The 22,326-nt window shown below is 40.6% G+C and overlaps 1 protein-coding gene across 1 annotated transcript in view; it reads left to right on the top strand.

Moving 5' to 3' along the window:
* The window catches only part of obscna (obscurin, cytoskeletal calmodulin and titin-interacting RhoGEF a), an 82,724-nt gene that overhangs the window by 15,394 nt on the left and 45,004 nt on the right, over positions 1 to 22,326 (top strand). The window contains exons 12-27 of the mRNA XM_049486018.1: positions 272 to 538; positions 671 to 937; positions 1,721 to 1,987; positions 2,970 to 3,236; positions 5,854 to 6,120; positions 7,601 to 7,876; positions 7,961 to 8,227; positions 8,570 to 8,836; positions 10,324 to 10,590; positions 11,939 to 12,205; positions 13,508 to 13,777; positions 14,665 to 14,943; positions 15,768 to 16,025; positions 16,880 to 17,146; positions 18,544 to 18,810; positions 20,008 to 20,274. Coding sequence (XP_049341975.1) covers positions 272 to 538; positions 671 to 937; positions 1,721 to 1,987; positions 2,970 to 3,236; positions 5,854 to 6,120; positions 7,601 to 7,876; positions 7,961 to 8,227; positions 8,570 to 8,836; positions 10,324 to 10,590; positions 11,939 to 12,205; positions 13,508 to 13,777; positions 14,665 to 14,943; positions 15,768 to 16,025; positions 16,880 to 17,146; positions 18,544 to 18,810; positions 20,008 to 20,274 — 4,287 coding nt within the window. The remainder of the gene's footprint in view (positions 1 to 271; positions 539 to 670; positions 938 to 1,720; positions 1,988 to 2,969; positions 3,237 to 5,853; positions 6,121 to 7,600; positions 7,877 to 7,960; positions 8,228 to 8,569; positions 8,837 to 10,323; positions 10,591 to 11,938; positions 12,206 to 13,507; positions 13,778 to 14,664; positions 14,944 to 15,767; positions 16,026 to 16,879; positions 17,147 to 18,543; positions 18,811 to 20,007; positions 20,275 to 22,326) is intronic.

Raw genomic sequence — 22,326 nt, 5'->3', positions numbered from 1 at the left:
CAGTCTCTGTTTTAGACAATTCAGATGAGTTATTGATTTAAGTAACATGGCGCCCAACAGCTTGTCTACCTGGATCCTGAATTGTCTTACCTTCAAATGTATCTCAAAGATATTTTAAAGCTGAGAGAATTCTCTGAAAGCATCATTTTCATTGGACAAAATAGTTGTTGCACAGTCCCAGTGGAATACGCAAAAGGCAAAATCTGTGAACAGTAAACTGTTCAGTGTACTGAATTGAATTAATGTGAACTCCTGTTTCTTTTCCCTACAGCTCAACCAATCACATTCAGGCAGAAGCTGAAGTCTCAGATGGTGGAGGAAGGAAACAGTGTGGTTCTGCACTGTGAGTTATCAAAACCTGGACTTCCTGTGGAATGGAGGAAGGGCAGTACGCTGCTCAAGTCTGGAGAGAAGTACCAGATCCGACAGAGAGGTCCAGTGATGGAGATGAAGATCTTCTCTTTGAGTTGTGAAGACAGTGATGTTTACTGCTGTTCTTACGGCAATGTCCAGACTTCGGCTAAAGTTACTGTTAGCAGTAAGTGTGACTAAATACTTTCATGTAATATATGGAAAGAGATTAAGCCTAGTTTGGACCACACAATATTTTTAATGTATGTATTCTGTAGAGAAAATACAGAAAATCTGAATTGCATTTTTTCTTTTGCAGGGCAACTAGTCAGTTTTAATGAGAAGCTAAAGAACCAGGTGGTAGAGGAGGGTAAGACAGTGACTCTGCAGTGCGAACTGTCCAAAGCTGGTGTTCCAGTGGAATGGTGGAACGGAGAGGAGCTTCTCCAGCCTGGGCAAAAGTATCAGATGAGAGAAAGAGACGCGACACATGAGCTCATCATCAAAGCCACGGTGCCTGAGGACAGCGGAGTCTACAAGTGTGTGTGTGGAGACCAAAAGACCAAAGCGACCGTCAGAGTTGTTGGTAAGATATTTGGTTTTGAAATCCGTGGTGACTGTAGAAAACTTGGCCAGCAGCTTTTAAAAGTCTCTCAAAAGTGAAGCCACGGTTTCTGAGTGGTCCAGCAGACTAAGGCACTGCAACTATTGGGTGATCCCTGGTTCGAATCCCAGTCATGTAGCTTGCCATCAGCTGGCAGAGTCCTAGGAGAGCACAATTGACCTTGCTCTCTCTGGGTGGGTAGACAGCACTCTTTCCCCTCATCACTCCTAGGGTGATGTCGATCAGCACAAAGCATCTGTGAGCTGATCTATTGGAACCGAGTCACTGCGCTATCTATCTGGCCAAGTTGTGTGCACAATATCAAGAAATAATTTGTACATTCATTTCAGTAGTAACATCATTTTTAAACATCTACATGTTTAAAAAAAACATATAAATACATTTCAAAATCTAAAACACAAACCACACGAAAGCAACCAAGTCAGATTAGATAGCATTAGATTGTGCGACATGCACTTTAAAAGACCATAAGCTCAATGAAGGCAGTCTGAGATGCTTGGTCTGGAGAAAAAAGGCAGTTCTACCAATTGAGTGGCCAAGTCTGGCTCCACCTCTTGTCTCTACTGGGCAAACGGTGGTTTCAAATTTGACAACATTGCAAAGAATTTTGACTTAATTTCTATAGAACAGCAGCCATGTTTCTACAGTTATTGGAATAACCTTATAAAAGTGTCAGGGTAGATAATTTGCACCATCCAATGAATGTGAACATGTTTATGTGTTAATTGTTTTGGTGTTTATTAGGATTGCCTGCCACTTTCTCACAAAACCTGAAGAATCAGGAATGTTCAGAAGAAGGCAGTGTGGTTCTAAGATGCGAGCTGTCTAAATCTGACGTACCTGTGGAGTGGTGGAAAGGTGAGGAACGCCTCGTGCCCAGTGGAAGATACCATATGAAACAGGAGGGTAGAATCAATGAGCTGGAAATCAGCAATATTCATCCCAACGATGCTGGGATGTACAGCTGTGTTACTGGAAACCAGAAGAGCATCGCAGAGTTGAAAGTCAAAGGTATGTTTAAGAATCATTAAGAATAAAACTCTTAAGGATGCAACAGTCTGATTGGATTGTTTATGAGATAATTAGACTGATTCATAGTACCAGTCAATTCACTTAATTCAGTGCCAAGCTATGAAAGCGACACAACAGCCAGAAGTAAGCAATGCAAAGTGAGCAAATTATATGTACCATATTTTCCGAACTATAAGGCGCACTGGATTATAAGGCGCATTATGCAACACTAGTAAGGAACAAGGGTGTCGCCATGTTTTCCTTATGAAGGAAAAGCTAAGATAACTAAGTTAAGTAAACAAAATTAATGTAATTCTTTAAAAAAAAGTCAATTGAGAGCTGGATGTTAATCTAGTCTTTCAGGAGATTTCTCTCCTGAAAACTGTTTATTTGGGTGAGTAAAGCTCACTTTTGTTTATTTAAAGTAAGCTTAGATTTCCAGATTTTCACTAAGGCTGGGAGCAGCAGCATTAGCATTAGCAGCTAACCGCTAGCAGTAGCTGCTTGACAGCACTACACTGAGGAACCCTGAGTGTTCTGGTAACCCAGGGTCCCACGTAGCTAATGCTTAGCACGGTTAGCAGCTCATGCCAATGCTGCTCCAGCAGTGCTAGCCGGGATTAACAGCAGGCTACAGGTCGATAATACTCACCTCTGAATGGCTAATGCTAATACTGCTCTAGTCTCCAGCCTTAGTGCTGGAGAAACTTCACTGAAACTCCTGTACAACGCTGTACTTCAGAGGAGTGGTGTTACTGCTACTTACAACCTGACTGGTAGATTTTATACATAAGGCGCACTGGATTATAAGGCACAAAAATAAAGGATTTTAAGGGCACCTTATAGTGTGAAAAATACAGTATCATACTTTGAACCAAAATGTCACATTGGTGCATCCCTATAAAACTTTCTTGAATGATTTCAATGACGAACTCTGCAGTGTATTAAACAAAAAATAAAATACATGTTTCTATTGCCTCAGCTCTTCCCATCACTTTCAAACGGGAGCTCCAGGACCAGGTTTGGAAGGAAGGGGAAAGTGCGGAATTCACCTGCGAACTGTCCAAACCAGGAGCTCCAGTCGAGTGGAGGAAGGGACGACTTGCTCTGAAACCTGGAGGGAAGTACAAGATGAAGCTGGAGGGAAGACTGACCAAGTTAGTTATAAACTCCCTCGAAGAGGGGGATTCTGGGAAGTATATTTGTAAAACTAAAGATGCGCAGTCATCGGCTGAACTCACGGTGCAAGGTAAGATACTCTGGCTTTCTAAGAGCGGCGCTTTCAGTGAATATACTTTAAATATAGACTCCAATAATACATTTTTCCAGTCTTTTCCAAACATTTCATTGCATTTTCTTGAGATTTCTCAGCCTAACAGCTCTGAAACAGAGGAGAATCTTCATAGTTACATCACCATATATCCATCTATTGACAGAGAAACTTCTGCTGTGAAGTTCTGTTACATCTGGACCACCAGTGCATCTCATTTGATTAAACAAATGACTGTACATAAGCATGGACAGCGCAACATCTCTCAAAACTAAAGCCAACACAGGTCTAGCGCCTCTGCTGGCTGGTTTCGGTATGATGTGTAGCTCCACCCATCCCCATTTGTTTCAGTGATGAAACAGCCTCGCCCATTTATCATCTCATTTTTCTCCTCCATCTCCAGTGTCTAATTAACAGTATATTGCAGTGCAATTTTTCTGGATATCTATGGGTAAAATTAGCTTTCTAGTAATGTAGGTTTTATTTGATAATGAGTTTCCTATGCAGAGGAACCACAAGAATGCCATCTGTAATCTGATTTTGCAGCATAATCTGATCATGTTTTGATATAAACACTGTTTCCAGTGTTTAGTTTTAAGTTCTGCTACATGTGAGAATGAAAATCATATTAGAATAAAGCAGAATAAGGTTAAAACTGATTTAGTGGGCGCTGCCACTATGATCGGGAGATCGCTGGTTTGAATCCCACTCATGCAGCTTGCCATCAGCTGCCAGAGCTTGGTAGATGGTTCTCATTCCCATCATCAAGGCGTCTATGAGCTGATGTATTGGAACCGAGTCGCTGCGCTTTCCTCCGAGAACACTGTGATTTTACTCAGCAATGCTGCATCAACAGCAGTTAGAAAAGAGGCGGCAGTTGAATGCGTAGGACAATTTGCCACATAAATTGGGAAAGAAATTGGAGAAAATTTTAAATAAAAAGTAATAACACATAGGTATAAAGCGAAAGACAAGGCAACCGTGGTCGGAACAGACAGAACGTCTGCATTACGTGGAGTAGCTGAGTTGTAGTCGAGCTGTTGGCTAAAAACTAATTAGTCATACATTTTAATTTTTGATCATGTGGTTTTATTATGATTTTTGTCTCATTAACAGACACAATGTATAAAGTTCTTTGCCGTTTTTTCGTAAGTCTGATTGATGTAAGTGTAAAATGGTCAATGTGATCAAATTAGCTGTTAGCCAGCTAGCTAACATTAATGTAATTAGATGTGTTGGACTCTTGTCACATTTATTTTGGATATTTTCTGGTCCAAATACTGTGTGATATATATTTTTTTCTCTTTTTTTTCGTATCTCTGATCTCAATAAAGGCGGTCTGAGAGACACATTGTCTGGAGGAAGGGGCGTGTCTACTACTTAATGAGTTGGCGGGTTTGGCTCAAACCTTAGGTCTCAACTTCTCTGGTTGCAAATTTAACATCATGTTGGGCAGTTTTTTGGGGGATAATTTCTTATCTAACAAAAGAGCTTACAAACACAGTGTCCATGTTTTTATACAGTCATTGGATTAAAGCCAAAAAATCTTGCAGTAATAGTGCACTGGATATAACGACAAATGTGTCTAGTGTAGCTTAAAAAGTGTACACTCTATTTAATAATAATCTGAGTATTTTCGGGGTGTTGCCTGCTGCTAAGCCCGGCTAGCAGTGCTGGAGTAGCATTAGCATTACCCGCTAACTGCGCTAAGCGCTAGCTCTTTTACCATTCAGAGGTGCGTATTATCGGCCTGTAGCCTGTGTGTTTACCATGTTAAAAAAATGAAAATTTGCACATTTTGCTAGTAAACCAAATCTATAATGGGGAATGAATAAGTTTGATTGTAACTGAATTGTATTTATGGTCACTGCAGATGTACACGGTGTGGACAATAAAACTAAAACACCTGTCATTTTAGTGTGGTACGTTTCATAGCTAAATTGGAGCAGCCTGGTGGCCAATCTTCATTAATTGCACATTATTGCACCAGTAAGAGCAATGTGTGAAGGTTCAATTAGCAGGGTAAGAGCACAGTTCTGCTCAAAATATTGCAATGCACACAACATTCAAAAGAGTTCAAAAGAGGACAAATTGTTGGTGCACGTCTTGCTGGAGCATCTGTGACCAAGACAGCAAGTCTTTGTGATGTATCAAGAGCCACGGTATCCAGGGTAATGTCAGCATACCACCAAGAAGGACCAACCACATCCAACAGGATTAACTGTGGACGCTGTAAGAGGAAGCTGTCTAAAAGGGATATTCGGGTGCTAACTCGGATTGTATCCAAAAAACATAAAACTACGGCTGATCAAATCACGGCAGAATTCATTGTGCACTTAAACTCTCCTGTTTCCACCAGAACTGTCCGTCACCACAATAAATTGTTGTGGTCTAAAACCAGGTGTTTCAGTTTCATTGTCCAACCCCTGTATGTATGTATGTATTATTTTTAAATAATGATCAAAATGAATACTGTAAAGAGCCATCAGTGTCTGCTGGGAGGCAGCATAAACTGAAGACTCCATGCCCAACTTAAATGATGCATGAACTGGACTAAACTGGAGTGGATTCCAACATTTTTTCTGACTTCCTGTAGTTCTTCCTGCCACCTTCAAAACCAGTCTGAAGAACCTGGAAGCTCAAGAGGGGAACAGCGTCAGTCTGCACTGTGAACTCTCCAGAGCTGGAGTACGGGTAGACTGGTGGAAAGGTGGTGAAATGTTATTTACCGGGGAAAGGTATCAGCTGAGGCAGAGAGACGCAACGGCCGAGCTGCTAATAAGAAAAGCCCAACCTGAGGATAGTGGAGTGTACCGCTGTGTGTGTGGAGAACAGAGCACTGAGGCTACCATTAAAGTCAATGGTAGGAGATTGTGTTAACTCAACTAATAATGGCGCCTTGTAACAGTAGCTTCTTTTCCACTTAGATCGAGCAGTAGCACTCATTTCACAGGGCGATCAAGGTTGCATGCTAATGTATGCCAGCTACTGGCCTCCATTACTACTGTGGATGTAGCACAATGGCTACTGGCTTAGTTGAACATTATATAAGACTTATCCAACCTAGTTTTCATGATGGCCTGATCGAGCATCACTTTACGCTGTAAGCTTTCCAAACCTGGAGCATCAGTGAAGAAGTGGAAAGGTCTGGAAGTGCTCAGTCTGGGTGAAAAATGCTACTTGAAAACCGACAGATGGATTGCGGAGATGATTGTTAGAAATGTGGTGTTTGAGGATGCTGGCTCAAACAGCTGTTCAATAGGAGACCAATAGACTACCTCAGAAATCAAAGTTTCAGGGAAAGTCCTGGTATTATTGGGATCATTATTGGGAATATTAGCATTCAGGCTACTAGCCTTGTCCAACATCACTTCCTTTGTGATAGCATGCTGGAAACAGGCCTAGTTCCACATCAATACCGGCCTTGTTTCACATCGTTGGCCTCCTCCAATAATGCTTGCTACAGGTCTCATCGAACTTTACTAAAGTAGCATTATTATGCCAGTTACCAGCTTTGTCCAACACCACTATTGTGCCATTATCATGCAAAGTGGTTGGTGTGTTGCAGTGGATAACATATCCGCTTGCCAGTGAGCTACCATGTGGGAGACTGGGGTTCAATTCCAGGTCTGGGTGACTATGCTATGCTTGGGCAAGACTCCTAACACTACATTGACCCAGCTCTGCAATAGAAATAACCTTGCAACTAAATGCCATAAATGTAGTTGTAAATGTCACTCAACATTGCTACTGGCATTATCTTTTACCGAAGCTTCTGTGGTATTATCCCACCAGCCACTGGTCTAGTCCAACATTGCTACAATACCAATATCACACCAGCTTCCAGCCTTGTCCAACATAACTACTGTGGCATCATCTTGCTGGCTACCAGGCTTGTCCAATATCTACATCAAGGCATTACCATACTAGCTAATGGCCTTATTCTACATTCTACATTCTACAGTGTTAGTACTCTGGCTACTGGCTTTGTTCTAGCCTCATTTAGCTACTGCGTCATTAGCATGCCAGCTAACTGTAAGGTTAGAATGCCAGCATCATCCTAAGCACGGTGTTCACATGCTGACTATGGCATGCTGACACCCAGTGTGTTGATGAATTAGTCCAATGAGGCCCAGCTGGCACCGACTGGGGTTGCATGTCCTGACGTGTGGCATACCCACGGTTCCCCCGCCCCCTCATATCACATTAGTTTTACCTCTTTTGAAGGCTTAAAACATTCAGCCCTGCAATGGAAAAGATGCTATTGATTCTAAACAAAATAGAAGAATCAGTAGAAGCACTAAAGGTATCGCCATCTTCCACATTTTCCACCTTTCGTTTAGCTCTTCCCATCACGTTCAAACAAGAACTGAAGAACCAGGAGGTTGAAGAGGGGAACAGCGCCACGCTACGATGTGAGCTCTCTAAAGCTGGAGTTCAAGTGGAATGGTGGAAAGGTGATGTAGGTGAAGAACTTCTTAAATCTGGGGAGAAGTACCAAATGAGACAAACGGCGACAAAAGTGGAGCTTGTGATCAGGAAAGCTGTACCTGAGGATAGTGGTGTCTACGTTTGTGTCTGCCCAGACCAGAAATCCAAAGCTACTCTCAAAATCAATGGTAGGAAGCTAGTTTTCATTGATCACGTTATTTACAGCCACGTTAGGAGCTGTTGGATTGAGTGGTGTATCTTCTTGTTCTCAGCTCTACCAGTGACCTTCAAACAAACCTTGAGAAACCAGGAGACAGTTGAAGGCAACAGCATCACTTTGCGCTGTGAGCTTTCCAAACCTGGAGCATCGGTGAAGTGGTGGAAAGGTCAGGAAGTGCTGAGCCTGGGTGAAAAATACTACATGAAAACCGAGGGACGGATTGCGGAGATGATTGTTAGGAACGTGGTGTTTGAAGATGCTGGCTCTTACAGCTGTTCTATAGGAGACCAAAAGACTACCTCAGAAATCAAAGTTCGGGGTAGGTCCTTGTATTATTGGGACAGTTTTTTCTATCAAGTCAACTTTTTTCTTAATATACGCTATACTATATGGCCATTTGTGTTTAGACACTGCTTCTAATGAGCACATTTAGTTACTTTTAGTTAAGTTTTAGCCAAGCAGCCATTGCTGAAACCAATTGCTTGTCCTTTAGAGAAGCACTGGCTTTTTATTGACCCTGATTTCATAAAAAAAAAACAAGCACGTGTCCTTATACTTTTGTCCATATAGTGTAGCTCTGGATGAATCTATGTCTGAGTTAATACAAATACTTATTGTGAATAAGCTTCCCTAAAAAATAAAAACTCTATGGTTTCTGCAGCGCTACCAGTAACATTCAAACAGGAACTCCAAAACCAAGTTTCTAAAGAAGGTGGAACTGCGATGTTCAGCTGTGAGCTCTCAAAACCTGGAGCTCCGGTGGACTGGAGGAAGGGAAGAGTCATTCTGAAGGCTGGAGAAAAATACGAGATGAAACAGGAAGGAAGAGTCACCAAACTCATCATACACAACACGGAGCAAAGTGATGCTGGGAACTATTCCTGTAAAACCAAGGATTCTGAGTCAACCGCTAAGCTTACAGTTCAGGGTAAGGCAGTGAATTGTGTTACCAGGCTTGCGCTTGCTTTGGCGTGCCATTTTTTAAAGTCATTTCTGTTGTATAAAACTGCCTCAAAACTATAAAACAAACCATGTATGGGGAATTTATTAAATATCCTTTAATAGAAAGGTACAGGAAAATTAAAAAACAGCATATAAAAACATGATTTAGCTATACCATTGGATATATGGCATATTTTTCATTTGAAACAGTAATAGACATGAGGAAATGGACATGAAAGACTCCCAAACATCTACATCTCATATATAATACATAAAATATATCTCTCCTATGGAGACTCTTATCCACCGTCCAACCCAACACCAAGAGGCTGAATAACACTTCACCAATGGAACCATTATGTCTCAACTCCTATAAACACATATAATAACACATAAAGACACACATAACCCCCATAAACAATATAAAACCCCTTAAAACCCCCGATTAAAGAATAATAGTGGCTACAGAGCATGCTGGAAGTGAAGAGAAATCAAGAGGCATAGTCTGTGAGACAGAATACACTTTTTAGAGTTAAATTTTTACCGCTAATAAAATAACGCAACACTGAGGTTTGTTAGAATAGAGTCAAAAATATATAAAATGTGAGTTTAACCCTTTGAACCCTAGGCTGTTTTGGTGTGTTTTTTCTCTGTTTTTGTAAATTCCTCTATCAGGTCTTATAACACAGCAATTATATCAGACAGACACATGCCCTGATCTCTTTTACTCCAGAAGCCATACAGCTGCTCAAAAATATAATCATTTAAAATGTAAAAGGAAGCAGAATTGTTATATTTTCACACTTTTTCTGTGGGCACTTTTGAGTCTTTATTTACTGATATTATTTGGTTTGGTTTAAAACATCATATAAATAAGTTTGAAGCACTAAAGGTATACAATATTGGTTGGGGAAGGAGATCTCACTTTTTTAGGTGTTTTTCTCAATGGGTTTCTCGTAGATTTAGCTTTACCGCACTGGGATGTGATCACTATTTTTAGAATGAGTAAGTTCTGCTCTTTCTAAGCATATATGGATTATGTTTATATGTGAAGGGATTCCTGAGTAATTAAGCTGAGAACACAAGGTGTGATTTTGGACGTTAAATCCGTCTGTAGGGTTCTAATGGTTAACTGTGTATTTTACTGTGTATAGCATAAAAAAGTAGGTTTTATGTACATTTAGCAGGTAATTTTCAAACTTAAACATTTTTTTCGCTACAAAAGAGGGTTATATGATTGGTTATAGCCAATCCAATCTCAGTGATTTATATTATATATCCTTATTATAAATTTTGCTGACATCCTGTAACAAAAGTACACTGCACCACCTCCCCAGTTTAAATGAATTCTATCAAAGTATGGCTCATATCTGCTTCTTGAGCTCCAAGGTCTTGCATGGCTTCACGCTGAAATACATACTGTACAGTGAAGATCTTCTGCTCTAGTATTTCTCTTCTGGCTGCCACTTCCAGTTCCACCCATCGTCTTCAAAGTGAAGCTGAAGAATCAGGAGGTTGAGGAAGACACCACTGTAAGCCTGCGCTGTGAGCTGTCCAAAGCCGGCGTTCCTGTCCAGTGGAGGAAAGGAGAGGAAGTGCTGAAGTCTGGACTGAAGTATCTGATTAGGCATCAGGAGTCCAAGATGGAGCTGATTATCAAGAAAGCGATGCCTGAAGACAGCGGAGTCTACAGCTGCATATGTGGAGATCAGAAAACTAAAGCCACCGTCAAAGTTTTTGGTAGGGTGACATCTTGCTTAGTGTTACTGTGATATAGTGCTGATATAGTGCTAAGTGTTTCCCAAGCCTGGTCCTGTAAGACCCTTTACTTTGCACATTTTAGTGGTTGACAACTCTAATGCCAAGTTCAGACTACACTGTAAGCCCAGAAAAGTTGAATTTACTTAAAAAATTTAAAGAAACTGATTGCCTTAAAAAAGTTAAGTAATGGGTAATGAAAACCTAAGTTAGCATAACTTAAAACATCAAGTTTTTACAACTAATGGGAAAATTGATTTAACTTTTTTATTTTTGTTATACTGTAAGACTGGATAAGTTGAGTTTACTTAATTCTTTAGGTAATAGGGAATAAAAAGTTGACTTAACATAAATAAAGCAGAACTTGAGTTATTTCTAAGGTAGCCCAGGGGGAATCACTACACACTGATGGTGAGTGTCAGTCAGAAACTGTTGGACACACCCAGTATGCAAATAGATTGTGACAGAAGCCAATGGAAAAGAAGCTGTTAATGGCAACAGACTAAACTCAGTTATTATAAGTTGGTTCAACTCAAAGATCTCAGTTTGATTAGTAGTACAGTATATGTGCCCACAAATGTTCAACCAACTCAAAATAGTTGAGTATTGTTTAGAAATCTCCAATTTTATGTAAAACAGACTTAAATAATTTGAGTTCAAACAGCGTATGGGTTTACAGTGTACACAAATAATGTGTTTTTTTGCTTTTCACGATGTTCACTATGTCAGATTGAGCAGTCATCTTCGTTTCGTGTCTTATGCTGCCTTCAAGTCGTGTTGAACATGTTGTATTTACAAGATAAGAGCACGTGAATGACGGCACAAACTCGTATTTAGCAGTGGGAAAAAAAGTGAGATTTTTAGATAAGCCACGAGTTTCCCAGTTGGGGGCGTGTCAGTAACAAGAGGTCATGGCAGCTGCCAGTATGGATCCTACTCCTACAGTAATTGGTCAAAAAAACTTTGCTAAACTATTGCTACAACACTTGAACACTTGCAGGTTGTTATTGGCTAACCAGTAAAATCACTAGCAATATGTTAAAAAAAAACTTTTCAAAGTCCAGTAAGATTAATGGTTCAATTGGGATAAAAACATCACTCACCTAATGTGTGTCTTTTTCGCTTCACTCTGTTGGAGTAGGGCAAAAAAAATCATCAGTTTTTCTAATGATAATAGACCAAAACTATAAACAAAAGGATTTTCCCAAAGGCAACCATTTCCACTCGACCAAAAAACACAAAATGAATTGTGGACCCACTTACCATCTATTAGTCTTAATATCTGACTTAACAACCTTTTACCTCTTTGTATATGACTTTGATTGTTCAGCGACTCCAGTAACATTCAAACAAAACCTGAAGAACCAGGAGGCTCCAGAAGGAGGCGTGGTAATCCTGCACTGTGAGCTGTCTAAAGCTGGGGTACCTGTTCAGTGGTGGAAAGGTGAAGAGGAGCTCAGTAACGGAGCCAAATATAGGATAAAGCAGGAGGGATCGGCTGCTGAGCTGCACATTAAAAACGTCCTGCCGATGGATGTTGGGGAGTATAGCTGCGTTATTGGAGACCAAAAGACTACAGCGGAAGTGAATGTGAGGGGTACGTGCAACACAACCTGCCTCGTCCTCGAAAGAGTAATTCATTTATTCAGCGAATAAAAAGAACGGACAGTGGATTTTCTTTATAGTGGAAAATAAAAAACAAAACATGAGAAGCTTTTGACAGATTGGCTAGTTTATATCACTGCAGCATCTGTGACTTTCTTACAGTGGTAAAACTATAGAAAATATATGAGTATTGTAAGGCCTGAATAGAGCTGAACAGTAATATATTATCACTATATACAGCTCTGGAAAAAAATAACAGACCACATAAAATTATGAGTTTCTTTGATTTTACCAAATTGAAAACCTCTGGAATATAATCAAGAGGAAGATGGATGATCACAAGCCATCAAACTAAGCTGAACTGCTTGAATTTTCACACCAGGAGTAAAGCAGCACAAAGTTATCCAAAAGCAGTGTGTAAGACTGGTGGAGGAGAACATGCCAATATGCATGAAAACTGTGATTAAAAACCAGGGTTATTCCACCAAATATTGATTACTGAACTCTTAAAACTTTTCTTTGCATTTTTTGAGGTCTGAAAGCTCTGCATCTTTTTTGCTATTTTATCCATTTTTCATTTTCTGCAAATAAATGCTCTAAATGAAAATATTTTTATTTGGAATTTGGGAGAAATATTGTCCATAATTTGTAGAATAAAACAACAATGTTCATTTTACTGAAACATAAACCTATATTTTTTTCTCTTAATTTTTAAATGTTTCACATTAGGTGCTCTTGCTCTTAAACCAGTATTTTTGGTTTGTTTTCAACACTTTCCCTATGTGTCCCTTTATAGTCTAAATGACTTCAGTATTTATTTACAATGTAGGGAAAAAAGAATTTAAATGAGAAGGTGTTCAAAATGTTTGACTGGTGTTGCATTATGATATATACTATTAGTCAAGACTGTGATGTAACAGTTTTGGTGGTTTAAAATCTGCCTGTTTTATAGCAGTGTTTTGGCCCTGCTTAATGTTCTCCACTTTTGAAGTAGGAAACGGTTTATAGCTTTCAGCTACCGAACTCTTATTATTTAACAATACCAAGCTTAATACTTTTTAACATTCCAGAGCTTCATACATGCCATCATATCGTATACCATTTCTTTAGTCATTTATTTGAAGTTTCTCATTCATTTTGCATTTATAACTGACTCTGTCTCCATACATTCATTAATTTCCACTGTACATATATTATTTACACTATGATTAAAACGATGACTCAAGGCTAAACTCTAAAAAATAAATATAACCCTTTACTCACCTTCAGCATTTTCCTACCTCCTGCCCCTCAGCTGCAGCTTCTGTGTTCTTCGAGAAGGAGCTTCAGAGTCAGGAGGCAATGGAAGGAGACTCGGTCATGTTCAGCTGTTTATTGTCCAGTTTAAACGCTCCAGTGACCTGGAAAAAAGACTCGAAGCAGATCACACAAGGTGGACGATTCACCCTGCACCAGAAAGGCTCGACTCACGAGCTCGCCATCAGAAAGCTGAAGCCTGAGGACGCTGGGGTTTACTCCTGTAACACCAGGGGCAAGAAGTCCTCTGCCACTCTCAGAGTGATCGGTGAGTCACAAGTTTGTGAAAAGTACGTTTAAGTCACTATAAATACTGGATTTTTCAGATTATAAGGTGCACTTAAAATAATTGAATTTTCTCAAAAAATGGACAGTGCGCCTTATAATCCGGTGCAACTTATTTATAAATCCTACCAGTCAGGTATTAAGGAGCAGTAAAGCCACTCCAGCATTAAGGCTGGGTGCAGCAGCATTAGCATTAGCTGCTTACCACAGTGCTAGCTCTTTCGCTGTTCAGAAGTGAGTATATTAGATTGTAGTCTGCATGTTTGCCATTTTAAAACAAGCTACGTGGGACAAATCGCTAGATAATAATCTAGCACTATCGGGCGGCATTTATGTCCCGCTAACGCTGAGGTTAGCGGCTAATGCTAATGCTGCCGCACACAGCCTTAGTGCTGGAGAAACTTCACTGAAAACTCACCCTTAGACAAAATATTGGAAAGCTATAGAGATCACTGGTTCGAATCCTGTTCATGCAGCTTGCCATTGGCTACCGGAGTCCTGCAGGAGCACAATTGGCCTTGCTCTCTCTGGGTGGGTAGATGACGCTCTTTCCCTTCATCACAACTCGGGTGATGTGGATCAGCACAAGGCGTCTGTGAGCTGATGTATCAGAACTGAGTCGCTGCGCTTTCCTCCGAGAGCAGCAATTGGAAAGAGGCGGAGTTTGACTTCACATGTATCGTAGGAGGCGTGTGCTAGTCTTCACCCTCCTGGTGTGTTGGGGCAACATTAGTAATAGGGGGAGTCCTAATGAATGGGTTGGGTGATTGGTCGTGTAAATTGGGGAGAAAATGGGAGAAAATGTTTAAATAAAAGCTAGAAATCGTGTTTTCTGTATTAATACTAAAGTGATCTGTGTGTTTTTACCAGAGCGGGTGAGGATCGTGCGAGAGCTTCAGGAGCTCACTGTCACCGCGGGAGAAAACGCTCATTTCGTATGCGAGCTTTCTCACGAGAACGTCACCGACGGGGTGTGGTGGCTCGGCTCCAACGTTCTGCAGGAGAATGAGATGAATCAGATGAGCTGCCGAGGCTGCGAGCATCACCTGGTTCTCACCATGACCACACCCGAGGAGTCGGGCGTGGTGGCGTTCGTGGTGGGAGAGGAGAGGACCTCAGCTCGACTGAGAGTCAACAGCAAACCTAAAGGTGAGATCTGGAGCAGTGCTGGGCAGTGCTAAGGTTGCATCTTAGTGTAACTTAATAGTTAATAAAAAAACACATTTATTATATTCTAATTTAGAAAGCATTAAAACTACAATGCACAATAGTGTGGCCTCTTCCAAAAATATGGGGAAATATCTGCATTTAAAAAATTATCATGAATACTGTTACATTTTAAATATAATTTACTTTGGTCAATCTAACACTGATTATTTTATTTAATCTGGTATGTCACATGGTTTCCACTTACATGCACTGTTTAATATTTGCACTAGTAATCTTAATGTTAATCTTAGTAGCGCTACTACTATGATTGGGAAATCGATGGTCTGAATCCCGGTCATGCAGCTTGCCATCAGCTGCCGGAGCCCTGAGAAAACAAAATGGGCCTTGCTCTCTCTGGTTGGGTAGATGGCGCTATTTCCCCTCATCACTCCTAGGGTGATGTCAAGGCATCTGTGAGCTGATGTATAGGAACAGAGTCGCCGGCTTTCCTCTGAGTGTGCTGTGATACTACTCGACCATGCTACGTCAGCAGCTATTCCAAAAGCGAGCTGAAAGCTGACTTCAGATGTATCAGAGGAGACAGCCTCCTTAAATATATTGTTCTCATTATATATTTAATAAATTATTACTATCCTTTAAAAAGTGCAGCGTAGTACAATATGAGACTTCTTCAAACACATTTTGGAATAATGCTAAATATCATTTATTATCGCTATCGGCAAAATCACCTCTATTTTCTAGATTTCGCTTTTGGTTTGTGTACAACTTCAAAGTGCTCTTTCAGCAGTTTCCTCTCCCTGTAGTTCTGATAGAAGAGAAGCTGAAGGACGTGGTGATCTTTGAGGGTGATACCGCTACCTTATCCTGCATTACCTCTGATAACTGCACACCTGTCGTCTGGAAAAGGAACAACGTCACGCTGCTGGCTGGAGAGAAGTACGAACCTCGCAAAGAAGGGAAGCGAAACCTGCTGCTGATACACAGAGTGGGAGCGGAGGATGCTGGGGTTTATGTGTGTGATACAGGAGACGTGCAGAGTACTGCTACTCTCAGAATTAAAGGTAAATTATAGTAATATTGTCATATCCTTGCCCTGTTCCCTGTCGTTTCCTTTTCATGCCTGTGTTTCTCTCTGTGTTTGTTTACCTTTCCTAAGCACATGGCCCTTTCTGTGTTCTCCTTGTCTCCTCATGTAGCTTCATCTGTAGCTCCGCCCCCTCGTTACCTGGCCCCTAGTGTTTCTTGTTTCATGGATGTACAAGAACCGACAAAGGAAAACGCAAAACACTGGGGTATAAATACAGTGAAGGGTCACTGTATTTATACCCCAGTGTTTTCCGTTTTCCTTTGTCGGTTCTTGTACCTCCTATAGTCCGTCAGGTTATGTGTTCTATGTTTCCTGTGTTTCTTTTTGTTTCAGTTTTTGGTACTTTGCTCTTTTTCAATAAACATTCAGAGGTGCGTCCACTCTCCTTGTCTCTTTCCTGCACCTTGCCTGACAAATATACTAAATATTAAGTTCTAGTGTTGATTACAGGAAAACGACTACTCTTTATTATGCGAAATGTCAACGTAAAAATACAAAAATAAACATGGCTGGGACCTGAACTTTAAAGCATTAAAACAAAATATATCAGCTTCAGAATCGTTCTGATAGTACACTGAGTGTAATTAGGGAGAATGGCATCTCCCTGTGTCAGAATGATGCTACTGCACTATGGAACTTTGGTGGAGCTGCTCAAGGCCTCTCTCTGGGACTGTGTAATGCTGCATGACCTGATTCATATTAGGATAAAATCCTTTCATGTTGGGGAAAGTCTAAGTTTCAACAGGGTGGAAGTAAAAATTCACGCATGGCAGTATGGTAGACTAGGTATAAAGGACCAAAAATCAATACCTATATTCTGTGTTCCAGAGCGTCTGATGTTTTTCCGTGAGGAGCTTCAGAACCAGCAGGCTGAGGAGGGTGAAACTGCCTTTTTATGCTGCCAGATCTCCAAACCTGGAGTTGCAGTGCAGTGGAAGAAGGGAGCTGTTCTGCTGAGACCAGGAAACAAGTATGAAATAAAGCAGGATGGATGTGAACTACAACTTCAGATCCACGACCTCACAGTTCAGGACAGCGGGGCCTACAGGTGCTGTGCTGACGGCATTGAGACGACAGCCAGTCTTACTGTTAAAGGTATAAATGGTTCTGAAATAAAACAAATGAACTTCACCTTTAACTATGGTAAATTACACTAGCTTGACAAACTGGACATTTAGGGGAAAAATCTACTTTGCTTGTGCATTGTAAACTCAATGAAGGCGGGCTGAGTTGCTTAATTTCTATTCATCTTGTGGATAGAAATGCATGATGACAATATGGGGACCATCTTTATGTTAAACTTTTAATGTGGCATTGAATCCATTGATATAGATTACACCTATAGGGATAATATAGAGCAATATAAGAAGTATAATATAGTCAGTTATTTAGGGATGTCACAGAAATGCGAAGAAGAGGAGCTGCGTCTGTGGTTGAAGGAGCTAAAGTTAAAACATACATCCAAATGTCCATATGTCTGCCCTTACAAATCTGCCAAAGGTGAATCAACACCAGACATGCTTACCCAGAGAAACAGCTTGGTTCTAAAGTTGCAGTGATGTGGACAGGTCGGGCCGATTGTGAGCTTTACTTTCTATTATATGCTGCTTTGTTTCCACACTCATAGATTAGCTTTTAAACCTTTAGCTTAGCTTAGCTTTTAAGTCTTCTCTGAGAGTCCCACTGCACCAAACACATCTGTTTTACTGAAGCCTTATAATTTGTGGTGTGGATTTTTAGAACCTTCAAATTTAGAACCTTCAATCATAGACGCAGCTCCTTTTCTTTGGAAATTGGTAAATATTAATTAGCTTGGTATGTGGTGCCCCCAGAGCACTGCCATCCTTTTGTGTCATGTATTAAAGCTAGTTAACTTTACTGTTAATAGCTGTAAATATGTTTTAGTAGCCTGTTGAAATTTTGGTTTAGCATAGCTAGCTACTTTACGATCAGTGTCTACAGCCGTAGCTATTTCAGACAGAGTTGACTTTGTATACAATAAAACCATAAACGATTTAAAGGAGAACTCTGTTGTAAAATGGACTTTTGTTTTAGTTAAACATGATAAAAAGCACTTACCTTTGATGAATAGCACACCTCTGTTCTCCTACAGCGTTCTGAGATCCAGAAATTTTAACAGTTTGTCCAAACACCCTTCAGACTGGGTGACACGGGGCATAATTTGCCCTGATAAATCGCTTTTTCCACCGTTATCCAGCTCAAAGTAGCTCCACACCCCCTTGCTAGAATCCGGAGATCCCTGACATTTAAAACGAAGCATTAATAACCTAAAAAGTTAAAGAAGCTTTTTAAAAACCACTGTTTACATCCTATAACAGTAGCTTCAGCTCCAGGTGCCTGCCATATGAAAGTGGGTACAGCAGAATATGGGGAATAGAACAAATTGAAATGAAACCACTGCGCCAATGCTGTATGTACTGATTGGTTTAAACACATAAAACTCTTTTTTTTTTTTTTTTTTTTTTTTTAAGAACAACCGCTGTTCTTCCGTGAGGAACTCCAAACTATGGAAGCGGAGGAGGGTGAAACTGCGTTCCTGTGCTGTGAGCTGTCCAGACCTGGAGTTCCAGTTCAGTGGAAGAAAGGAACAGTGCCTCTGAGAGCTGGAAGCAAATATGAGATGAAGCAAGATGGCTGTGAACTAGAGCTTCAGATACACGATCTGAAATGTCACGACAGTGGAGTCTACAGATGCTGTGCTGGAACACTGGAGACGAGGGCTAATATTGTAGTCAAAGGTAAACTCTGTGGAATATAATGGGTTCAGTTAGGTAAAAAGTGGCCCAATCTGATTTTTTTGTCATCATATGTGACTCAAATGCCTTATCTGTGTGGTATTGTGAACAACTATGATTTTTGTTTCCAATTTGGCCACTTCAGTATGAAGTTAAAATCTGATTAAAGTCAGAAATGTCAAAATATACAGAAATACAATAATAATTAATTTGACTTTTGTGTCAAAGAGAAGGAAAATAGGTGTAGAAAATAGGAGGAAAGGGGGAAATGGACAACAGCGATGAATGAGGGTTTCAGAAGTGGCATTGTGAGGTAACAGACCTCCTATTTGTACTGATGCCTCTGTTCCAATAATATTAAAAAGCTCATACAGCATTAAGGGGAACTAGAAAACTTAAAAATGAAGTATTCTAACATAAGGTGCATAGATCAAGCTTGCAAATTTAAGCAGTGATTGTGGCTTAATCAAATGCCAAAACAATAAAACGTAAAAAAAAAAAAAAAAAAAAAACACAAAATTGTTAAAAAGTTAGCGTGAACAGGCTAAAATAAACATTGCATTTGGTGACAATAATTGAAATTGGGCCACTTTCACCTACTGTGTGAACCTATACTTAAAGATGTTTGTTTAGGATAAAACAATTAAATATTTGGGTAACGCTTTATAATACAGCCCATGTTTTAAAGGGTAAGTTCCCTTTATTTATGGTATAACTTCTTTGGATGCACCAGTACATTTAAAATACTTATCTACAAGTCCTACGGGTACTTTAACTGTACATACAAATAGAGTACAACTGTTTTCTGTGAATCAGTAAATACAAAATACTTATGGGAACCTACTTGTGTAATGTAGGTACAAATAAAGCACAGGAGAACCTGCGATTTCCCTAAACTTATGAGAAAAATAAGATGAGAATTTGATTTAGGCTTTTAAAATGACAAGGGTGAAGCAGATACACAGATAGACAAGGGTGGAGTAAAGAAAATGTATTAATTAATACACAGAAACCACAAGACTTTATATTAATGGTTAATAAATCCACATCTCACCTAAGTACACAGTAATTACTCAGTAATTACTCAGAAACAACAGGGAGGGGTGGGCTGTATTATTGTATTATGTAGTGTACAGTGTTTTAACATTCTTACTCTGTAAGTATTACCAATATTTGACACTTTTTTTACTGGCAACCTAGAGCAACCACTATTCTTCAGCGAGGATCTTCAGAACCAGCAGGCTGAAGAGGGTGAAACTGCGTTCCTGTGCTGTGAGATCTCTAAACCTGGAGCCGCCGTGAGGTGGAAGAAGGGAGCTGTGGTTCTGACACCAGGAGATAAATATGAGCTGAAGCAGGACGGCTGTAAACTGCAGCTGAAGATCCATGACCTGATGGGGAAGGACAGCGGTGTTTACAGATGCTGCGCTGGTAGTTCGGTTACTTCAGCATCTGTTACAGTTAAAGGTAAGCTGAGGGTGCTGTCATACCTACTGAACCTCGTTTGGTCCATGATGATGGTCAGGAATGGGCTAGAGGGGTATAAAGTCCCCAGCATTGAGCTATGGAGCAGGGGAAGAACTGGGTTCTTTGGAATGATGGTACTCCATCCAATATTTTTGGGATGAGGTGCACAACAGTTATCCTGAATCTAGTTAAAGGTCCATCCAGGGCGGTAGAGACAAAGCATGATCAACTATTTTTAATATCCCTTCAGGTTTCAGAAAAAAAACAACACATGGAAATGATGGTAGAATGATCTACTCAGTTGTCTCTTCTGAAATCAAGGGTTTTGAAAATAATTTATTCTGCTTTTGTTGGAAAAACTGTTGGGTTTGACAGCATTCTGTGACAAGAGCATTAGTGAGATCATCATAATCATTATCATTCCCACCTCATCTGCAACTCCATCATTCCAGGGAAGACAGTTCCTCCATTACCCCACAGCATAACATAACCATGGACATTGGTTTGTTCCCTGTCATGGACTTTTAGCTGTGAAAATGTCTGGATCACAGAAAGTCCTATCTTCACACCGATTTATTAATTTATAGCTGGGGTGTCCAAACTATGGCTCGTGGATTTGCGGACCGTTTCCTTTTTTGGAACGGCCCGCGAGGTATTTTAGAAATAGAATAAAAGTTGGCCCGCTGTTAAGCAGGTTTTTATAATGTGAGATTCAAAGTTTGAACGCTAGGTGTCAGAAACGGGCCAAAGAGTCCAAAGCCGGAAAGGGGGGGCAGTTATAGCGCAGGAAAACGGGCCAAAGAGTCTAAAAGCGGAGAGAGAGTGCGCAGTTATAGCGCAGAAAAACTGGCCAAAGAGTCTAAAAGCAGAGAGAGTGCGCAGTTATAACGCAAAAAAATGGGCCAAAGCGGAGAGAGTGATCAGTTATAGCGCAGGAAAATGGGCCAAAGATTCTAAAAGCGGAGACAGTGATCAGTTATAGCGCAGGAAAACGGGCCAAAGAGTCTAAAAGCGGAGAGAGTGATCAGTTATAGCGCAGGAAAACGGGCCAAAGAGTCTAAAAGCGGAGAGAGTGATCAGTTATAGCGCAGAAAAACGGGCCAAAGCGTCTAAAAGCGGAGAGAGTGATCAGTTATAGCGCAAAAAATGGGCCAAAGAGTCTAAAAGCGGAGAGAGTGCTCAGTTATAGCCCAGGAAAATGAGCCAAAGAGTCTAAAAGCGGAGAGGGTGCGCAGTTATAGCACAGGAAAACTGGCCAAAGAGTCTAAAAGCGGAGAGAGTGATCAGTTATAGCGCAGGAAAACTGGCCAAAGAGTCTAAAAGCGGAGAGAGTTATCAGTTATAGCGCTGGAAAACGGGCCAAAGAGTCTAAAAGCGGAGAGAGTGCTCAGTTATAGCGCAGGAAAACGGGCCAAAGAGTCTAAAAGCGGAGAGAGTGATCAGTTATAGCGCAGAAAAACGGGCCAAAGCGTCTAAAAGCGGAGAGAGTGATCAGTTATAGCGCAAAAAATGGGCCAAAGAGTCTAAAAGCGGAGAGAGTGCTCAGTTATAGCCCAGGAAAATGAGCCAAAGAGTCTAAAAGCGGAGAGGGTGCGCAGTTATAGCGCAGGAAAACTGGCCAAAGAGTCTAAAAGCGGAGAGAGTGATCAGTTATAGCGCAGGAAAACTGGCCAAAGAGTCTAAAAGCGGAGAGAGTTATCAGTTATAGCGCTGGAAAACGGGCCAAAGAGTCTAAAAGCGGAGAGAGTGATCAGTTATAGCGCAGGAAAACGGGCCAAAGAGTCTAAAAGCGGAGAGAGTGATCAGTTATAGCGCAGGAAAACGGGCCAAAGAGTCTAAAAGCGGAGAGAGTGATTAGTTATAGCGCAAAAAATGGGCCAAAGAGTCTAAAAGTGGAGAGAGTGCTCAGTTATAGCCCAGGAAAACGAGCCAAACAGTCTAAAAGCAGAGAGAGTGCGCAGTTATAGCACAGAAAAACAGGCCAAAGAGTCTAAAAGTGGAGAGGGTGCGCAGTTATAGCGCAGAAAAATGGGCCAAAGAGTCTAAAAGCGG

This window comes from Astyanax mexicanus, chromosome 12 (assembly GCF_023375975.1).
Source record: "Astyanax mexicanus isolate ESR-SI-001 chromosome 12, AstMex3_surface, whole genome shotgun sequence".
NCBI classification, from domain to species: domain Eukaryota; kingdom Metazoa; phylum Chordata; class Actinopteri; order Characiformes; family Acestrorhamphidae; genus Astyanax; species Astyanax mexicanus.
This window is presented reverse-complemented; position numbering and strand designations above follow the sequence as displayed.